The sequence below is a fragment of the Sinocyclocheilus grahami genome, unplaced genomic scaffold (genome assembly GCF_001515645.1).
Source record: "Sinocyclocheilus grahami isolate Dianchi unplaced genomic scaffold, SAMN03320097.WGS_v1.1 scaffold153.1, whole genome shotgun sequence".
In the NCBI taxonomy this organism is placed as follows: domain Eukaryota; kingdom Metazoa; phylum Chordata; class Actinopteri; order Cypriniformes; family Cyprinidae; genus Sinocyclocheilus; species Sinocyclocheilus grahami.
The window spans coordinates 1,180,090-1,198,538 of NW_015505332.1; the positions used below are offsets into that span (position 1 = coordinate 1,180,090).

General features: G+C 35.7%; 1 protein-coding gene, 1 long non-coding RNA gene and 1 pseudogene across 2 annotated transcripts in view; 1 reads left to right on the forward strand and 2 right to left on the reverse strand.

The window, feature by feature from the left end:
• Positions 1–945: 945 nt before the first annotated feature.
• LOC107592446 (DDB1- and CUL4-associated factor 13-like) lies at positions 946–11,427 on the reverse strand (annotated as a pseudogene).
• A 2,385-nt stretch (positions 11,428–13,812) lies between these two features.
• LOC107592447 (uncharacterized) lies at positions 13,813–14,573 on the reverse strand. Its single transcript, XR_001609981.1, has 3 exons — positions 14,424–14,573; positions 14,161–14,347; positions 13,813–13,893 (listed from the first exon to the last, which is right to left on the reverse strand). It is a non-coding gene; the product is annotated as an uncharacterized lncRNA (long non-coding RNA).
• Positions 14,574–17,125: 2,552 nt separating this feature from the next.
• LOC107592507 (uncharacterized) overlaps positions 17,126–18,449 on the forward strand; it is a 2,570-nt gene continuing 1,246 nt past the window's right edge. Inside the window, exons 1-4 of the mRNA XM_016282040.1 lie at positions 17,126–17,149; positions 17,975–18,070; positions 18,149–18,292; positions 18,364–18,393. Of these exons, the coding sequence (XP_016137526.1) occupies positions 17,126–17,149; positions 17,975–18,070; positions 18,149–18,292; positions 18,364–18,393 (294 nt within the window). The remainder of the gene's footprint in view (positions 17,150–17,974; positions 18,071–18,148; positions 18,293–18,363; positions 18,394–18,449) is intronic.

Below are 18,449 nucleotides of genomic sequence, written 5' to 3' on the forward strand. Positions count from 1 at the left end.
CTTAAATGAGACCCTGGACCACAAAACCAGTCTGTATATTTGTAGCAACAGCCAACAATACATTATATGGGTCAAAATAATCGATTTTTCTTTTATGCCAAAAATCATTAGGATATTAATTAAAGTTCATGTATCATGAAGATATTTTGAAAATTTCCTACCGCACATATATATATATATATATATACATACACACACATATATATTAAAACTTAATTTTTGATTAGTAATATAAATTGCTAAGAACTTCATTTGGACAACTTTAAAGGCGATTTTCTCCACAAAAAAAAAATTGGCACCCACAGATTCTCAAATAGTTGTATCTCAGCCAAATATTGACATATCATAACAAAACATACATCAGTGGAAAGCTTGTGTATTCAACTTTCTTGTAAATCTCAATTTCAAAATGTTGACTGGTTTTGTGGTCCAGAATTATAAAACTGACCAATTTGATGAGAAATATTTTATTCAGGAACCAAGACAGCACCATTGGAAGATAAGAACTCATCGTCAGCATGACCCAATTCATATTCATCTAAACCTTTGCCATAGTAGGACTCGCAATTTCATTGACAGAAGGTCGAAAATCATAGTGAAAAAACGGACTGGAATCTACATTGTAGCTGGATCAGCCATACATTCTAAAAATAACCTGAGCTGGGTCCGTTGCCAATAGGAAGTATAGACCAATAATGCGTCAAATTATTTGAATCTTTATGGAATAGCTACTACTACATCCTTTTTAAAAGATGATAAGGCTTAATTACATTTTCAACTGCTAAACAAAACATCTTGTTCATTTCTATTTACAGCTAAATACAACCTAGGCTATTGCTTTCATTTGAATTCATGGGCATTAATGAATTAAATATTAATGAGGCGATTCTTGATTCCATATCAGATTGATACAAGTAATTTTAACCACGGCAAAATGTAGCATGACCTTTATTAATATCATATCAAACATTACTAATTCAGTGCTCAATTTCATTAGCTGATGCACCTTCAAACACTAAAACATGAAATTTTACTGACCTGTTCAACATTATACAATGTAAATAACTTTATAATACAATTATAGTGTTACCATAGTATTGTTCAAAGCACCCGTTTCTGACTCAAAGAATCAATTTCTCTCACCTTTGGATTGCGCAGACTATAGATGAGATTTAAACGAGAGCAGATTGAGATGATAGGATTATGGGCTAAAAAGGTGGAGTGTATTTTATACCTTATTAAAGAATTAAGTCGTTTACAGGATGTGAAAACAGTGCTGGTTTACCTTTGCAAACAATTGCATGACACAAACACTGTAAAACAGCAGGCTTGCATTTAAGGCTGTATATGAGAACAACTGACTCTTAACAATACTCACCAACCCTAGCTTGCAATTATTGTAGTTCACCATCAGACAATATATGGCCCACATAACATCAGTAAGAACACCTACAAGGTAACCTTGCTCCAAGGTAAATCCATGTTAATTCATTTACATGGTGATACAGGTAACGGTAGCAGGTGATGGTAACACATTCACTAGTACCTATATGTTATAGAAACATTTGGAACAGTCCTGTTTACTTACATCAATGTGTCATTGTGTAACCCAGTGGGTTTGGAGTGAAGGCTAAATTGGAAACAGGAATATTCACAAATAAAGATGTTTTCATTGTTCATACACAACCAATTATAAAGAGAGCTCAGTGTGTGTCCATGTAAAATTCTTTAGAAATGTGTAGCAAACAGCAGTATGCCGACAGTTCTTGTGTACACTCAAAAACTTAGTATTGACGCACAAGAGAGGGCAAAGGGTGGAATATTTTGGAGTGCGTCCGTGTGTGGAGAAACAGAAACCCATCCACTGAAAGCACCTCTTTAAATCAGCTCTTACTCCACGACAGCCACCACGTTTCTCCTTTTCTGTCAGCAGAGGAACATATCTCAGCTTGCTGTGTTTGCGGACGTTTTGTTCCCTAAAAAACACACAGAGAAGCACAGACAATCAGAATGCCAATCAAACTTGAACATGGATTCATTTCATTTTGCTGCCAGTACAAAAGAGCCAAAAGGCACAAGATACAATAATGTGTCATTTTCCCCAAGCTTTTTCAAAGAAGTCTGATGTTGTTATGGTATGCAACACAAGGTTTCCAGATGCTGCAAATTAATGAATTTTGGGACTTTAATTGATGGACTAGAGTTATGCGGATTGCATGTGGATTCTCATTCTGACGGCACCCATTCACTTCAGAGGAGCCATTAGTGAACAAGTGATGTAATGCTAAATTTCTCCAAATCTCTTCGACAAATTGCCATTTTTGGGTTAACTATTCCTTTAACATTGGTGAAGGGAACTTACTACCTGCGCCGGGCTTCCATCATTTCCCGCAGCTCTCACTTCTGCTTCAGGACGTCTCTGGGCAGGTGGCGGTGACGGGCGATGCGTTTCACCTGTGGATGGTGCTGAAATTTCTCTATCAGCTTCTTGTTATAGTTTGCGGCAGCTTTTTCTCGAGCTGAGAGCTGTGAACAATGAGATTTGTGTCTTTGATCATGACAGCATACATGCATACACCATGCAACAGCAGAAAATATTTTGCTATGGGTACAACCTGCTTTCAAACTGTAATAATGTACACATTTCTTATGAATGCACTTCATAAACACAACAGTGCCAGCACAGACATGCAACATCCCGAGAAGTCTTTAATTCGGCAATCAACATAAAACCAAATTTTTCAGTAGAAGAAACACAGCAATGTGCTCCTCATCTATCTCTCTATAATAACATTTCTTCAGCTACCCGGCTTCAGCACGTCTCACTCCACACCCCTCCGAGGGCTTTTATTCTAATTAAAAGCAATGATTTTCTCAAATTCAATTTGTTTAGGGCAATCAAATAGCTGCTGATGCCATCAGAGCGCTCGGGAGGAAAATCGGAAGGCCTGTTAACTCTTATTTACGAATTTCTTGACATCGTTCACATGAGGGGGAAAAATGAACATGACTCTGCTGTTTCCATGGAGACATCCCATAATAGAGCTGTTGGCTTTGTAGTCCTGCCCAGAAGCGAATCAGCATACCAGCCATGGGATCATTTAGGTATTTCAAATATAATTTTAGAATAACCTTTTACGGATTTATTAGTAAAATAGGCATTAGTTGAAGAGACATTCACACCTTGTTTTACAAGATAAATTATACGCATTCAAACCTCAGATGTGAATTTTACATCTGTTATTATGTTTCTAAAATTGCTAACAAGTTGCAACATAAGAACTACAACTACCTTACTTATGCAGCAACTTATTTTTCTTTTACTGTACTTACTGTTATCGTAACCTGTGCTAACTGAAATAAAGCTCAAATAGAATAAAATAAATATCAGATGGAAAAACCACACAAAAATGAAAACTTTTAAAAAGCAGAGGTATTGGAATTACTAAATGAAAACTAAAATAAAAAGATAACTTTACAAATGTTTTAAAACAAACTAATAAAAATGGCAAATGTACATTAAATGTACAAAATAAATATAATATAAAAGCTCAAAATATTGAAAACTAAAATATTATATAAATATGACTAAAATAACAGTTAATGACATGTTTTTCACATTACAGTAAGAAATTAAGGGAGAAATGTGTTTTATTGTCATGCAAACAACATCACAATAATCTTAATGGTCTTAAAAACAGGCTTTATTTTCTTATATAAATTATAACAAATATAATTACACTTATGCATTTGGCAAATGTTTTTATCCTAAGTGCATTTAAGGTATACATTTTATCAGTTAATGACTTTGGCGTTGCTAGCGCTATGCTCTACTGTTTAAGCTACAGGAATGCTTAATGAAAAATATACACATATTACACAATATACAGACTGCAAGTAGCAATTATATGTAATTTTCTACATAAAGTATAACATTATAAGAGGACTTTAGGGATAAATTAAAGGGCTATAAAAGTGTAAAGCATGGCCCTTTTTATTTGAAACTACAGAAACAATGTGCTTAAGTGAAAAAATCTGATACTGTGATTGTAATAAGTCACTTATAGAGGGTCAATCTCATAAACAGTGAATTTTCATAATAATCTAGTAACATGGGCATTTGGCCAGACGGCAAAGAAAAACCAAACCAAACCAAAGCCAGTCTCTTTAAGGTCCAAAGAGCTTCTCCAGACAGCAGACTCTTGATTCAGCATCTGCCCCTTTAATTAAATACTCTCATGTGCCTGATAGTTTAATGTCTTCATTATTTTTCTGCTTTAAGTGATTGGCCGATTCAAACTGCTGATAACTGCAGTGAATGTCTGATCTCTTTAAGTGAAAAGCATCAGAATAAATCTCTCTCTTAAAGTCCAGCAGGAGCCAAAAACTTGCCAACAATGGGCCGCATGAGGGAATCAGATGCACTAGAGCGGATACAAATTGATGAGGAGAAGAAACTACCATCTACCTGGAGCAGAACCAACCTCTGCCTCAGCAGAACAAAAAGCTTTCTTTCCACGTGTATATACACATCAAGCTTACTTAAAGGGGACATATTTACTGTTTTGTAACAATTACTTTCCCCCTGACTAAAATTGACACTCCTTAATATATAGGTCTTGTTTTTTTAACAACTTTCAAGATCTGATATCATGATAAAACTGAAAAATATTTTAGCCAAACAGTCCAGGCCTAATCTATTCTTTTTTTTTCTTTTTTTTTTTGAGTGAGAGCAAAATCCTCGGAGCCGTTCTTATCCCTATTTAAACTACAAAAGTGCTTCAATCTTTAAAAACATCTATGGACATGTGCGGATTTCCTTGTAAGCGAACTTCACTTTATGAAATAGGTGTAGGCACTTTGGGGCACTCTATTACAAGAGTTGCTTTGACTAGAGACATAAAACTCTAGAGCTTTTTCCTGGCCAGGTTTCAGACCTTGGCAACACTGCCATAGAAGTGCTTAATGAAAGTGATTTGTGAGTGTAATTCATTTTAAGTGCTTTGTGGGGTGGCCACAGGGCCAAATACAGCCCTTATTAACCACCTGAGTGCATCTGCAACAAGTGAATACCCTTAAAAAGCTCTGCAATCAGGTATAAAACCTGGAGTCATTGAGTTAAAACTCTTTCTGGTTGATTAAGACATGAAATGGGATCATGCACTCACCAGTCCAAGCTTCTCCGAGGCGTTGGCCTTCCACAGTCGAATGTTCATCTCGTCGGAGCCGCTCAGGACATATTTGTTATCAGCAGACCATCTCACACAGATGACATGCTGCATACGTTTGGTGTGGTACACCTCCCTGAGGATTGTGGGAAATCAAAAGAAAAGAAAATCTCTGTGTTTGTGAACTTGTAGCAATAAAAATGAAAAGATATATATATATATGTGTGTGTGTGAGTGTGTGTGTATACATGCATATGTAAGCAATAATGCATGGCTACCTGTGCACTAAACGATTTTAATGCACAACGTGAAGGCAAAGAGGTTATTTAGTCAGTTATGGCTCATTGACTCTAGCATTTCGCCCACTTCAAATCAGACATATGAAATGTGCGGTAAGATCACATTTATTTGAATTAATTAATTATAACATTTACTTGAAATAATTAGCAATCGAGAGAGAGAGAGAGAGAGAGAGAGAGAGAGAGAGAGAGGCATTAGTTGAAGAGACATTCACACCTTGTTTTACAAGATAAATTATACGCATTCAAACCTCAGATGTGAATTTTACATCTGTTATTATGTTTCTAAAATTGCTAACAAGTTGCAACATAAGAACTACAACTACCTTACTTATGCAGCAACTTATTTTTCTTTTACTGTACTTACTGTTATCGTAACCTGTGCTAACTGAAATAAAGCTCAAATAGAATAAAATAAATATCAGATGGAAAAACCACACAAAAATGAAAACTTTTAAAAAGCAGAGGTATTGGAATTACTAAATGAAAACTAAAATAAAAAGATAACTTTACAAATGTTTTAAAACAAACTAATAAAAATGGCAAATGTACATTAAATGTACAAAATAAATATAATATAAAAGCTCAAAATATTGAAAACTAAAATATTATATAAATATGACTAAAATAACAGTTAATGACATGTTTTTCACATTACAGTAAGAAATTAAGGGAGAAATGTGTTTTATTGTCATGCAAACAACATCACAATAATCTTAATGGTCTTAAAAACAGGCTTTATTTTCTTATATAAATTATAACAAATATAATTACACTTATGCATTTGGCAAATGTTTTTATCCTAAGTGCATTTAAGGTATACATTTTATCAGTTAATGACTTTGGCGTTGCTAGCGCTATGCTCTACTGTTTAAGCTACAGGAATGCTTAATGAAAAATATACACATATTACACAATATACAGACTGCAAGTAGCAATTATATGTAATTTTCTACATAAAGTATAACATTATAAGAGGACTTTAGGGATAAATTAAAGGGCTATAAAAGTGTAAAGCATGGCCCTTTTTATTTGAAACTACAGAAACAATGTGCTTAAGTGAAAAAATCTGATACTGTGATTGTAATAAGTCACTTATAGAGGGTCAATCTCATAAACAGTGAATTTTCATAATAATCTAGTAACATGGGCATTTGGCCAGACGGCAAAGAAAAACCAAACCAAACCAAAGCCACTCTCTTTAAGGTCCAAAGAGCTTCTCCAGACAGCAGACTCTTGATTCAGCATCTGCCCCTTTAATTAAATACTCTCATGTGCCTGATAGTTTAATGTCTTCATTATTTTTCTGCTTTAAGTGATTGGCCGATTCAAACTGCTGATAACTGCAGTGAATGTCTGATCTCTTTAAGTGAAAAGCATCAGAATAAATCTCTCTCTTAAAGTCCAGCAGGAGCCAAAAACTTGCCAACAATGGGCCGCATGAGGGAATCAGATGCACTAGAGCGGATACAAATTGATGAGGAGAAGAAACTACAATCTACCTGGAGCAGAACCAACCTCTGCCTCAGCAGAACAAAAAGCTTTCTTTCCACGTGTATATACACATCAAGCTTACTTAAAGGGGACATATTTACTGTTTTGTAACAATTACTTTCCCCCTGACTAAAATTGACACTCCTTAATATATAGGTCTTGTTTTTTAACAACTTTCAAGATCAGATATCATGATAAAACTGAAAAATATTTTAGCCAAACAGTCCAGGCCTAATCTATACTATTTTTTTTTTTTTTGAGTGACAGCAAAATCCTCGGAGCCGTTCTTATCCCTATTTAAACTACAAAAGTGCTTCAATCTTTAAAAACATCTATGGACATGTGCGGATTTCCTTGTAAGCGAACTTCACTTTATGAAATAGGTGTAGGCACTTTGGGGCACTCTATTACAAGAGTTGCTTTGACTAGAGACATAAAACTCTAGAGCTTTTTCCTGGCCAGGTTTCAGACCTTGGCAACACTGCCATAGAAGTGCTTAATGAAAGTGATTTGTGAGTGTAATTCATTTTAAGTGCTTTGTGGGGTGGCCACAGGGCCAAATACAGCCCTTATTAACCACCTGAGTGCATCTGCAACAAGTGAATACCCTTAAAAAGCTCTGCAATCAGGTATAAAACCTGGAGTCATTGAGTTAAAACTCTTTCTGGTTGATTAAGACATGAAATGGGATCATGCACTCACCAGTCCAAGCTTCTCCGAGGCGTTGGCCTTCCACAGTCGAATGTTCATCTCGTCGGAGCCGCTCAGGACATATTTGTTATCAGCAGACCATCTCACACAGATGACATGCTGCATACGTTTGGTGTGGTACACCTCCCTGAGGATTGTGGGAAATCAAAAGAAAAGAAAATCTCTGTGTTTGTGAACTTGTAGCAATAAAAATGAAAAGATATATATATATATGTGTGTGTGTGTGTGTGAGTGTGTGTGTATACATGCATATGTAAGCAATAATGCATGGCTACCTGTGCACTAAACGATTTTAATGCACAACGTGAAGGCAAAGAGGTTATTTAGTCAGTTATGGCTCATTGACTCTAGCATTTCGCCCACTTCAAATCAGACATATGAAATGTGCGGTAAGATCACATTTATTTGAATTAATTAATTATAACATTTACTTGAAATAATTAGCAATCGAGAGAGAGAGAGAGAGAGAGAGAGAGAGAGGTGACAGTTGTTTGTGTGAACTACCTGCATCTGCACATCTCTCTCAAACAATGAAGCTGTGAGTTTAATTACTTCAAAAACGATTTTACAACCTAGTTGCTGAGGAATATCAAGTAGCAATCCAGTATCTAAGCTATTTTATTAATAAAATAAAATATTCTGTGTGTGTGTTTGCATGCATCAGTGAAAGCAGCGCATTAATATAGAACAGTGATTAAACTGACTTGGAATTACATGTGCATTAAACGGTTTTAATGCAGTGGTTTTAATGCTTTGAGTGGATAACAATGGGAAACATACCCTAATTAACATACCCTAATTATTCAATAACATTATTAATACAATTTTTATTATTATTATTAGATTTTAACTATAATTTTTATTTGTAATTTATTTAGATTTATTTTTATTTTTATATCCCCTGTATAAAAAAAATCAAATATAGTGTACTTGTAAAAAAAAAATTAAGAACAAAAAAAATCTTTGTGTATCATGGCTTCCACACAAAAAAAATGTAATAAAAAAGTTTCTGAAAGATCATGTGACAATGAAGACTAGAGTAATGATGCTTATAACAGCTTTGGATCACAGGAATAAATTACACTAACTTATATTCAAATAGAAAACACTTATTTTAAATTGTAATAGTATTTCACAATATTACTGTTTTTACTGTATTTTTGATCAAATAAATGCAGCCTTGGTGAGCGTAAGGGACTTCTTTAAAAAACATTTAAAAAAATGGGTACACTTTAAGGTGTCCTTGTTACAGTGTAATTATACATTTAAGTACTGAATAATACTAACATGTACTTACTATATAGGGTTAGGATTAGGTTTTGGCTTAGGGTTACTTGCATGTAATCATGCATAATTCACTGTTATTATAATAGAAAGTACATGTAATGTGTAACAAGGACACCTTAAAATAAAGTGGTACCAAAAAATCTTACTTATTTCAAACTTTTGGCCAGCAGTATGTGTTTTTGAAAGAATTCCCTTGGTTACCAAGGCTGTACATATCTCTCTCTCTCTCTCTTCTCTACAGGGAGAGAGAGAGAGAGGAGGGAAAGTGCTCCTTGGCCTTTCCACACCACACTCACCTGCTGTGGCCTTTGTCTTTCGGAAAGATTCGGAATGTTTTGTCAAAGCTGGCGGATACAAACTCCCTTCCTGTAGGTGAATAATCCACATCCAGGACAGCGGATACATGATCCATGTGCACATTCACAGGAACATCCAGATTCCTTATATCATAAGTATAAAGGCTGTAGAAGAAACAGATGACATGATTTCATATGATTTATTTACTCTCATTTTATTTTTCATGTAAAGGTTTAGACTAAAATGAACTCACTTAGTTATAGTGTTCGTTGGCGCAGGTAAAATAATATGCTTCCATTGGGTTCCAGCAAAGCGTATTGCTGCTCAACTGCATGATAACCTGAAACACAGTGTCATTTCATTATAGTCATAATAAATGGCACTATTCAGCCATGTGGGCAAAAAAGTAAAAATACTGTAGACCCTTCTAAGTGGTGCAGATTCTCTGGTGCCATACAAGACGATACTTCGGTCTGATGCGCAGCTGGCGAGAAGTTCAGTCTGTAAAGGGCAACAGGGCAATCAGTGGTTGATAAAACCGTTAAATTAAAGGAATGTGTGACTTTTGGTTTCTAGAAGTAATCTTTTACTCTCACGAACCACTTGGATGGTAAAAACCTCCAAATTTTTCCTCATAAAACAAAATGCTTGAAAACAGTGCTGTATTATGGTGATACCCAAAAACCCCATGGTGGTCACCGCTGCGCTGGCTTTGACATATTTGAATCATTGTAAAGCTGCTTTAAAGCAATGCATATTATGAAAAGATCAGCTGAAGTAAACTGAAATTAAATGAGATTGAAATTCAATCACCTCCTCAGGGTTGTAGCGGATGCAGCTGAAGCGGTCCACACCCCAGCTGAAGGAGCGGATGGGACTGCTTCTCTGCTCATCCCAGATATCCACCGTCTGCCCGCAGGTTACGAACGTGCCCTCCCTCTGGTGGTGATCAATGCCAGTGAACACCACCTGCAAGACACATCAGGCCTCTTACAAACCGAAAACCTTACAGAACCCTAAAAGTGTGTGCATATTTATAAATATGACTAAATATAATTTAGTGGATTCAATTGTGAAACATACCCTAATTATTAACTAACAGTATTACTTGGTTTGTATATGTATTTGTTGTAGTTTTAATATATTTAGATTAGCATCTGATTTTTATTGTATCTTCAATACAAAATGGTGCTTTTTCTATAATAATCCAGACTTTTTTTTAATTATACTTTTTCATTTTAGTTCAGTAAAATTGTGAAATACTATTAGAATTTAAAAAGTTATCAATTTCGGGTTTCTATTCAAATATATTTTAAAATGTATTTTATTCTGCTGAATAATCAATCAGCAGCCATAGCTCCGGTCTTTAGTGTCACATGATCCTTCAGAAATCAATATAATATGCCTATTTGCTCCTCAAAAAACATTTCTTATCAATGCTGAAAAGATACAGAAAAAGAAAGAAAGAAAGAAACATTAAAGACATTTATAATGTTACAAAAGGTTTCTATTTCAAATAAACACTGTTCTTTTGACCGTTTTACTCATTAAAGATATATCCTTGATATTTATTATGGTTTCCACAAATATATTAAGCAGGAAAACCATTTTCAACACTGATAATACTAAGAGTGATTATCAATAACTTAGCACCAATAATAATTGATAATAACTGAGCTTCAAATCAGCATATTAGAATGATTTCTGAAGGATCATGTGACAATGAAGACTGTTATTTTAAATAATAATAATAATAATATTCCATAATATTATTGAATTACAATATTCATTTATTTTTGGTCAAATAAACGCAGCCATTTCAGAATTTTATAATAATTATATATATATATAATCTTTGATATAATATGTGTAAAATAAAACTGTACCTTGCCCAGGCTCCTCCCGAACTCCATCTCCCGGTGCCTCCACGTTCCACTGTCTGATGGTCTTGTCATCTACCTGTTGCACGACATGAAGATTTCACAGAATCACACAACTGCACAAGCACTTACTAACTGGATTGTCTTCATCTAGATCAAGGAGGAATATGGAATATGCAGGATTAAAATACCGTGCAAAAAGGAAGTGCCACAAAAGCGGGAACAGACTCCTCGCACAAATCCTTCATGAGCCTGAACTGTCCTCAAACACTCCCGCTTAGGAAGGTTTCACACTTTTTCAGAATCACGAATCCACGCAATCACCCATACTAAACCTAGAAGGCCATTTGCACACTCTTTTGACATATTGGGAAAAATAACTGCAAAACTGAAGTTCATTAACTGTGTCCTTTGTCTTATTGTTTACAGTATTGTTGTATGTTGGGTGTGCATGTTGTTCTTAAACATAACAGTGACTGCGCATGCTCAATACAAGAGCCTAAATGAGCTCCTAAAAGAGCCATAATACTCAAACAGCATGGTAAAGGCTCCTTGGCCTTTCCACACCACACTCACCTGCTGTGGCCTTTGTCTTTCGGAAAGATTCGGAATGTTTTGTCAAAGCTGGCGGATACAAACTCCCTTCCTGTAGGTGAATAATCCACATCCAGGACAGCGGATACATGATCCATGTGCACATTCACAGGAACATCCAGATTCCTTATATCATAAGTATAAAGGCTGTAGAAGAAACAGATGACATGATTTCATATGATTTATTTACTCTCATTTTATTTTTCATGTAAAGGTTTAGACTAAAATGAACTCACTTAGTTATAGTGTTCGTTGGCGCAGGTAAAATAATATGCTTCCATTGGGTTCCAGCAAAGCGTATTGCAGCTCAACTGCATGATAACCTGAAACACAGTGTCATTTCATTATAGTCATAATAAATGGCACTATTCAGCCATGTGGGCAAAAAAGTAAAAATACTGTAGACCCTTCTAAGTGGTGCAGATTCTCTGGTGCCATACAAGACGATACTTCGGTCTGATGCGCAGCTGGCGAGAAGTTCAGTCTGTAAAGGGCAACAGGGCAATCAGTGGTTGATAAAACCGTTAAATTAAAGGAATGTGTGACTTTTGGTTTCTAGAAGTAATCTTTTACTCTCACGAACCACTTGGATGGTAAAAACCTCCAAATTTTTCCTCATAAAACAAAATGCTTGAAAACAGTGCTGTATTATGGTGATACCCAAAAACCCCATGGTGGTCACCGCTGCGCTGGCTTTGACATATTTGAATCATTGTAAAGCTGCTTTAAAGCAATGCATATTATGAAAAGATCAGCTGAAGTAAACTGAAATTAAATGAGATTGAAATTCAATCACCTCCTCAGGGTTGTAGCGGATGCAGCTGAAGCGGTCCACACCCCAGCTGAAGGAGCGGATGGGACTGCTTCTCTGCTCATCCCAGATATCCACCGTCTGCCCGCAGGTTACGAACGTGCCCTCCCTCTGGTGGTGATCAATGCCAGTGAACACCACCTGCAAGACACATCAGGCCTCTTACAAACCGAAAACCTTACAGAACCCTAAAAGTGTGCATATTTATAAATATGACTAAATATAATTTAGTGGATTCAATTGTGAAACATACCCTAATTATTAACTAACAGTATTACTTGGTTTGTATATGTATTTGTTGTAGTTTTAATATATTTAGATTAGCATCTGATTTTTATTGTATCTTCAATACAAAATGGTGCTTTTTCTATAATAATCCAGACTTTTTTTTAATTATACTTTTTCATTTTAGTTCAGTAAAATTGTGAAATACTATTAGAATTTAAAAAGTGATCAATTTCGGTTTTCTATTCGAATATATTTTAAAATGTATTTTATTCTGCTGAATAATCAATCAGCAGCCATAGCTCCGGTCTTTAGTGTCACATGATCCTTCAGAAATCAATATAATATGCCTATTTGCTCCTCAAAAAACATTTCTTATCAATGCTGAAAAGATACAGAAAAAGAAAGAAAGAAAGAAACATTAAAGACATTTATAATGTTACAAAAGGTTTCTATTTCAAATAAACACTGTTCTTTTGACCGTTTTACTCATTAAAGATATATCCTTGATATTTATTATGGTTTCCACAAATATATTAAGCAGGAAAACCATTTTCAACACTGATAATACTAAGAGTGATTATCAATAACTTAGCACCAATAATAATTGATAATAACTGAGCTTCAAATCAGCATATTAGAATGATTTCTGAAGGATCATGTGACAATGAAGACTGTTATTTTAAATAATAATAATAATAATATTCCATAATATTATTGAATTACAATATTCATTTATTTTTGGTCAAATAAACGCAGCCATTTCAGAATTTTATAATAATTATATATATATATAATCTTTGATATAATATGTGTAAAATAAAACTGTACCTTGCCCAGGCTCCTCCCGAACTCCATCTCCCGGTGCCTCCACGTTCCACTGTCTGATGGTCTTGTCATCTACCTGTTGCACGACATGAAGATTTCACAGAATCACACAACTGCACAAGCACTTACTAACTGGATTGTCTTCATCTAGATCAAGGAGGAATATGGAATATGCAGGATTAAAATACCGTGCAAAAAGGAAGTGCCACAAAAGCGGGAACAGACTCCTCACACAAATCCTTCATGAGCCTGAACTGTCCTCAAACACTCCCGCTTAGGAAGGTTTCACACTTTTTCACCTGTAAGAATCACGAATCCACGCAATCACCCATACTAAACCTAGAAGGCCATTTGCACACTCTTTTGACATATTGGGAAAAATAACTGCAAAACTGAAGTTCATTAACTGTGTCCTTTGTCTTATTGTTTACAGTATTGTTGTATGTTGGGTGTGCATGTTGTTCTTAAACATAACAGTGACTGCGCATGCTCAATACAAGAGCCTAAATGAGCTCCTAAAAGAGCCATAATACTCAAACAGCATGGTAAAGGCTTTAAAGTGTTACCTCCCCATCGCAGGCACCAGAGATGATTGTTGACAGGCTTTTGGCGTGTTTGGTGATACCATCTCTGTGTCCATCTAGTGAAGCTACAAAGGGTTTGGCAAACACCCTCTCCAGTTTAGTGGCATTTAGGGCCCTGGTGTATTCTCTGGGCACTTCAAAAGGATGCAGGGTCGGGTAATTCTAGGCACTAGATAGGGAACACATTACAGTTGCTATACATCATACTACACCAACCCTCATACAATCACGTTATGTTTACATACCTCGCTGTATATCTCTGGTCGTCTCTCGAACATAATCGTCCGAGTTTCTACAAAGTGCTTTAACTTTCATTCCAGCGGTTTATAGAATTAAACACTCAAAATCCTGATCAAATCTGCAGCGTTCAGACAAATGTTGGATCAGGTGTTTGCATGATGTAGCGCACTAATATGACGTGCCACATCCGGGTACTGGGGGTTTAAACAACATATTTAAAGTTATAATGTGTAAAATAAAACTGTACCTTGCCCAGGCTGCTCCCGAACTCCATCTCCCGGTGCCTCCACGTTCCACTGTCTGATGGTCTTGTCATCTACCTGTTGCACGACATGAAGATTTCACAGAATCACACAACTGCACAAGCACTTACTAACTGGATTGTCTTCATCTAGATCAAGGAGGAATATGGAATATGCAGGATTAAAATACCGTGCAAAAAGGAAGTGCCACAAAAGCGGGAACAGAGTATCCTATAAAATTTTACACAAAATTTACCCTGTCAAGGAGTTGCTTGAACGTTTTAATTTGAATATTGAAAACTTATGTGAATTTTGTAGCAATGCCAAAGAATCTGTGACTCATCATTTTTTTGATTGTATATATTCAAAAATGTTTTGGTTGGATGTTTCTAATTTCATTTCTAGGTTGTTTGGAACATGTATACAAATTAATCTGTATGATGTCGTTTTATTTATTGTACAGGACAATGTTGATTCCAAAAGTACGATATGCTTTCTTACACAACTTTTTATTTTATTTGGAAAATATCACATTCATGTGAAAAAATGGTCTAAAGCTAAGCCAAATTTTGAACATTTTATAAAAGAGATTAAACCATATGGTACCACATTAGACAAAATTAAGAACAAAAAAGCTAGAAAGATCTATGAAGCTTTTTGTTACTTTAAATTGTTGTAATTTTACCCCTGGCTTGAATTGTTTCACTTTACATATTATGATTGTTTATTTGTTTTTGTACTTGCTGCGAGTTGTATATGTTTGTACAAATATTTGTATAATTTTTGCATAATAAAAAAAAATATATATATATATTTAAATGTTTAACAGAAGTATATATTTATTGTTTTTGAAAGCGAAATAAAGCTCTGTAAAAACCTCTAAAATGAGTAATTTCTGACGTCTAAGAATAAAATGAACGTATTATATATTTTATTCAATGAATTGAAATAAAAAAAAAAGTGGTGTAAAAATGATTCCGCTTGTTGACGCTAGAGCCGTAGAGAGACGCAAACGGCGTTGTCACGTGGTGCCTGATACTTTTCTCAGCGTTGTAACAGGATGGACCAATCACAGCCGTTGCTGGAGAAACAACCGTTTTAAAAATGTGGTTCTTACAAGACTAATTTAATTTTTGTGTAGCAGATTTAAATCGCGATAAATGATTGTTCTTCTTTGCATACAAATGTCTCTAATAAGACAAAAATCGGATGCTGCTCAAAGAAAGACAGGCTTTTTTGAGACACAATACGCCCCCTAGAGCCATAAAAATGTATTGCTCAGTGGATTCAGTAGCGCTGTCTTCCAATTAGACTTGTGCCGGTATTCGGTAATGTGATATATCACGGTAATGAATATGCACGATATTGTTATCGTGGGCACTTCTAAATACCGTGAATAATTATATATTACAAATTATTCAGAATTTTGAATGCATTTTAAGAATACTTCTCCCATCGACTGGTATGCTGCGTGAAAGACGCTTGCGCACTCTGATGTAAACAAGCGCGCATGGCGGAACATGTGAGAGACGCTCTGGTGACCTACGCTAGCCCTAGGACTATTCTTGTGTTTTTGCCCGCCATATACCTGTTTGCCATTGTTCAACCCTGCCTGTTATACCACGTCTCTTTAATAAAAGCTTGCAGATGGATCCACACGTCTCGTCAGCCCTGTTACAGTTACACTGTGTTTCATGAGTGTGTGTCTGTGTGAGGAGAGCAGTAGTGAGTCACACGCGTGTTTTTAACATGATGGAGATTCTGGGCAGCACTTTTCCATATATATGTGGCATCATATTGACTCCATAGTCTCCGCTGCTCCTCCGCTGAGCCCAAACTGTGATCCTCTGGTGGGTAGTATCACACTCAACACTTACCACAAACTACCGATACCATGGTACGGAAATGGCACGTGTATTTACATACCTAACGTTACTTTCACTTCAAAGAAAAGCATATCGCATTACTACGGTAGTGATGGCAGCAGATGCTAATACCATAATTCTTCTTAGATATGTAACATTGTGCCGGTATTCGGTAATGCGATATATCACGGTAATGAATATGCACGATATTGTTATCGTGGGCACTTCTAAATACCGTGAATAATTATATATTACAAATTATTCAGAATTTTGAATGCATTTTAAGAATACTTCTCCCATCGACTGGTATGCTGCGTGAAAGACGCTTGCGCACTCTGATGTAAACAAGCGCGCATGGACATACCTAACGTTACTTTCACTTCAAAGAAAAGCATATCGCATTACTACGGTAGTGATGGCAGCAGATGCTAATACCATAATTCTTCTTAGATATGTAACATTATTTACGTGAGAATACAGTGGTATGTTTTAGTGATATTTGATCACTTTGTAATCATAAATTATGTAGTTAACATACTATATACTAAGGTTATAATTATATATAATTGATGATAATTAAATGTCTTATAACATATAATTATGTGTTTCTGCCCGGTTCACACGGTGTGAAAACGACATTTATATTTATAATAACTGAATGAATGAATAAATAAAATCCTTCACCAACAAACAACTTAAGTGCCTTTTAAAGAATTAAATCATCAAGAATTACAGTGGTGGGCAAAATGATTCGAACACTAGTATTTTCACCAGCTGAAAAGGGTTTGAAGACAGTTATTTACATCTTTTGCTGTAGTGTGTCAGTAGGCATTATCAGTTTCTATTTCCAAATATTAATTTTGCTCCGTCTCCAAGATGCTTCAATAACCTACCTGCTTGGAAAACTATGCGCAAGTGCACCTCAGGCAAAAGCTGCTTTAAACGCAAAGGATGCTCACAGCAAATATTGATTTAATTTAGTTAATAGAAGTTCATTGGTAAAGAAAATCTATTTATGACATTGTTTTTGACAGCATCCTCATATGAAAGCGCACTTTCACTCTCTGACAGCAGATGGCGCTAAACTGCAGAAACGCAGCCGTTACCTGTAAACCCTGCAGACTGTCGGATTGAGTCTGTCTCAGTTGGTTCTGTTTCTTCATGTGACTCCAGACAGACTGGATGATGATCAGATCAGATCTCTGTGTGGAGCACTGGCTGTAGTCAGACAAAAATCTCACTGGATTATTACAATTAATGGCAAAATGAATGTTTGGAAATATAAACTGATATTTCCTACTGACACACTACAGCAAAATACAGAAATAGCTGACTTAAAACCTTTCTTAAGCAGGTGAAAATACTAGTGTTCTAATAATTTTGGCCACTACTGTAAATAAATAGCGTCTTCTGGCATGTCATATTTTTCCTTTGTTTTATTCTATCTAGTGGTTTTGTGAAGATGGAAATGTTGAGGACCCATTAGAAGAACAAAAAACCCTGAAGTTTCGAGGAGATCTGGCCTACAGGAGGAAACAGTTTCAGGTATAAAGAGCTGAATTCACCATTATCTCTCACTGTTATCTGATTCATAAGCTGATTTGTGAGTTATGTCAATGACAGGCAGCTCTGGATGAGTATAGATTCTGCCTCTCTCTCATACCTGCTGGAAACATATCGGTGAAGAGAGATGTGCTGGAAGGGATCGCACGATGCTGCTGTCACCTGGGCAAAAAAGAAGAGGCTCTAAATGCCTGTGAGAAACTGGTAAATATAGTAAATCACTAACTCCGACAACTTGTATGTATGCTTTTGCTGAGGTACTGGTCTATTGACAGAGGACAGAAGTATCCAACTGTCTGATGGCTGTCCAGATAGATGCAGCACTGAGGAAGAACAATATATATATATATATATACACACA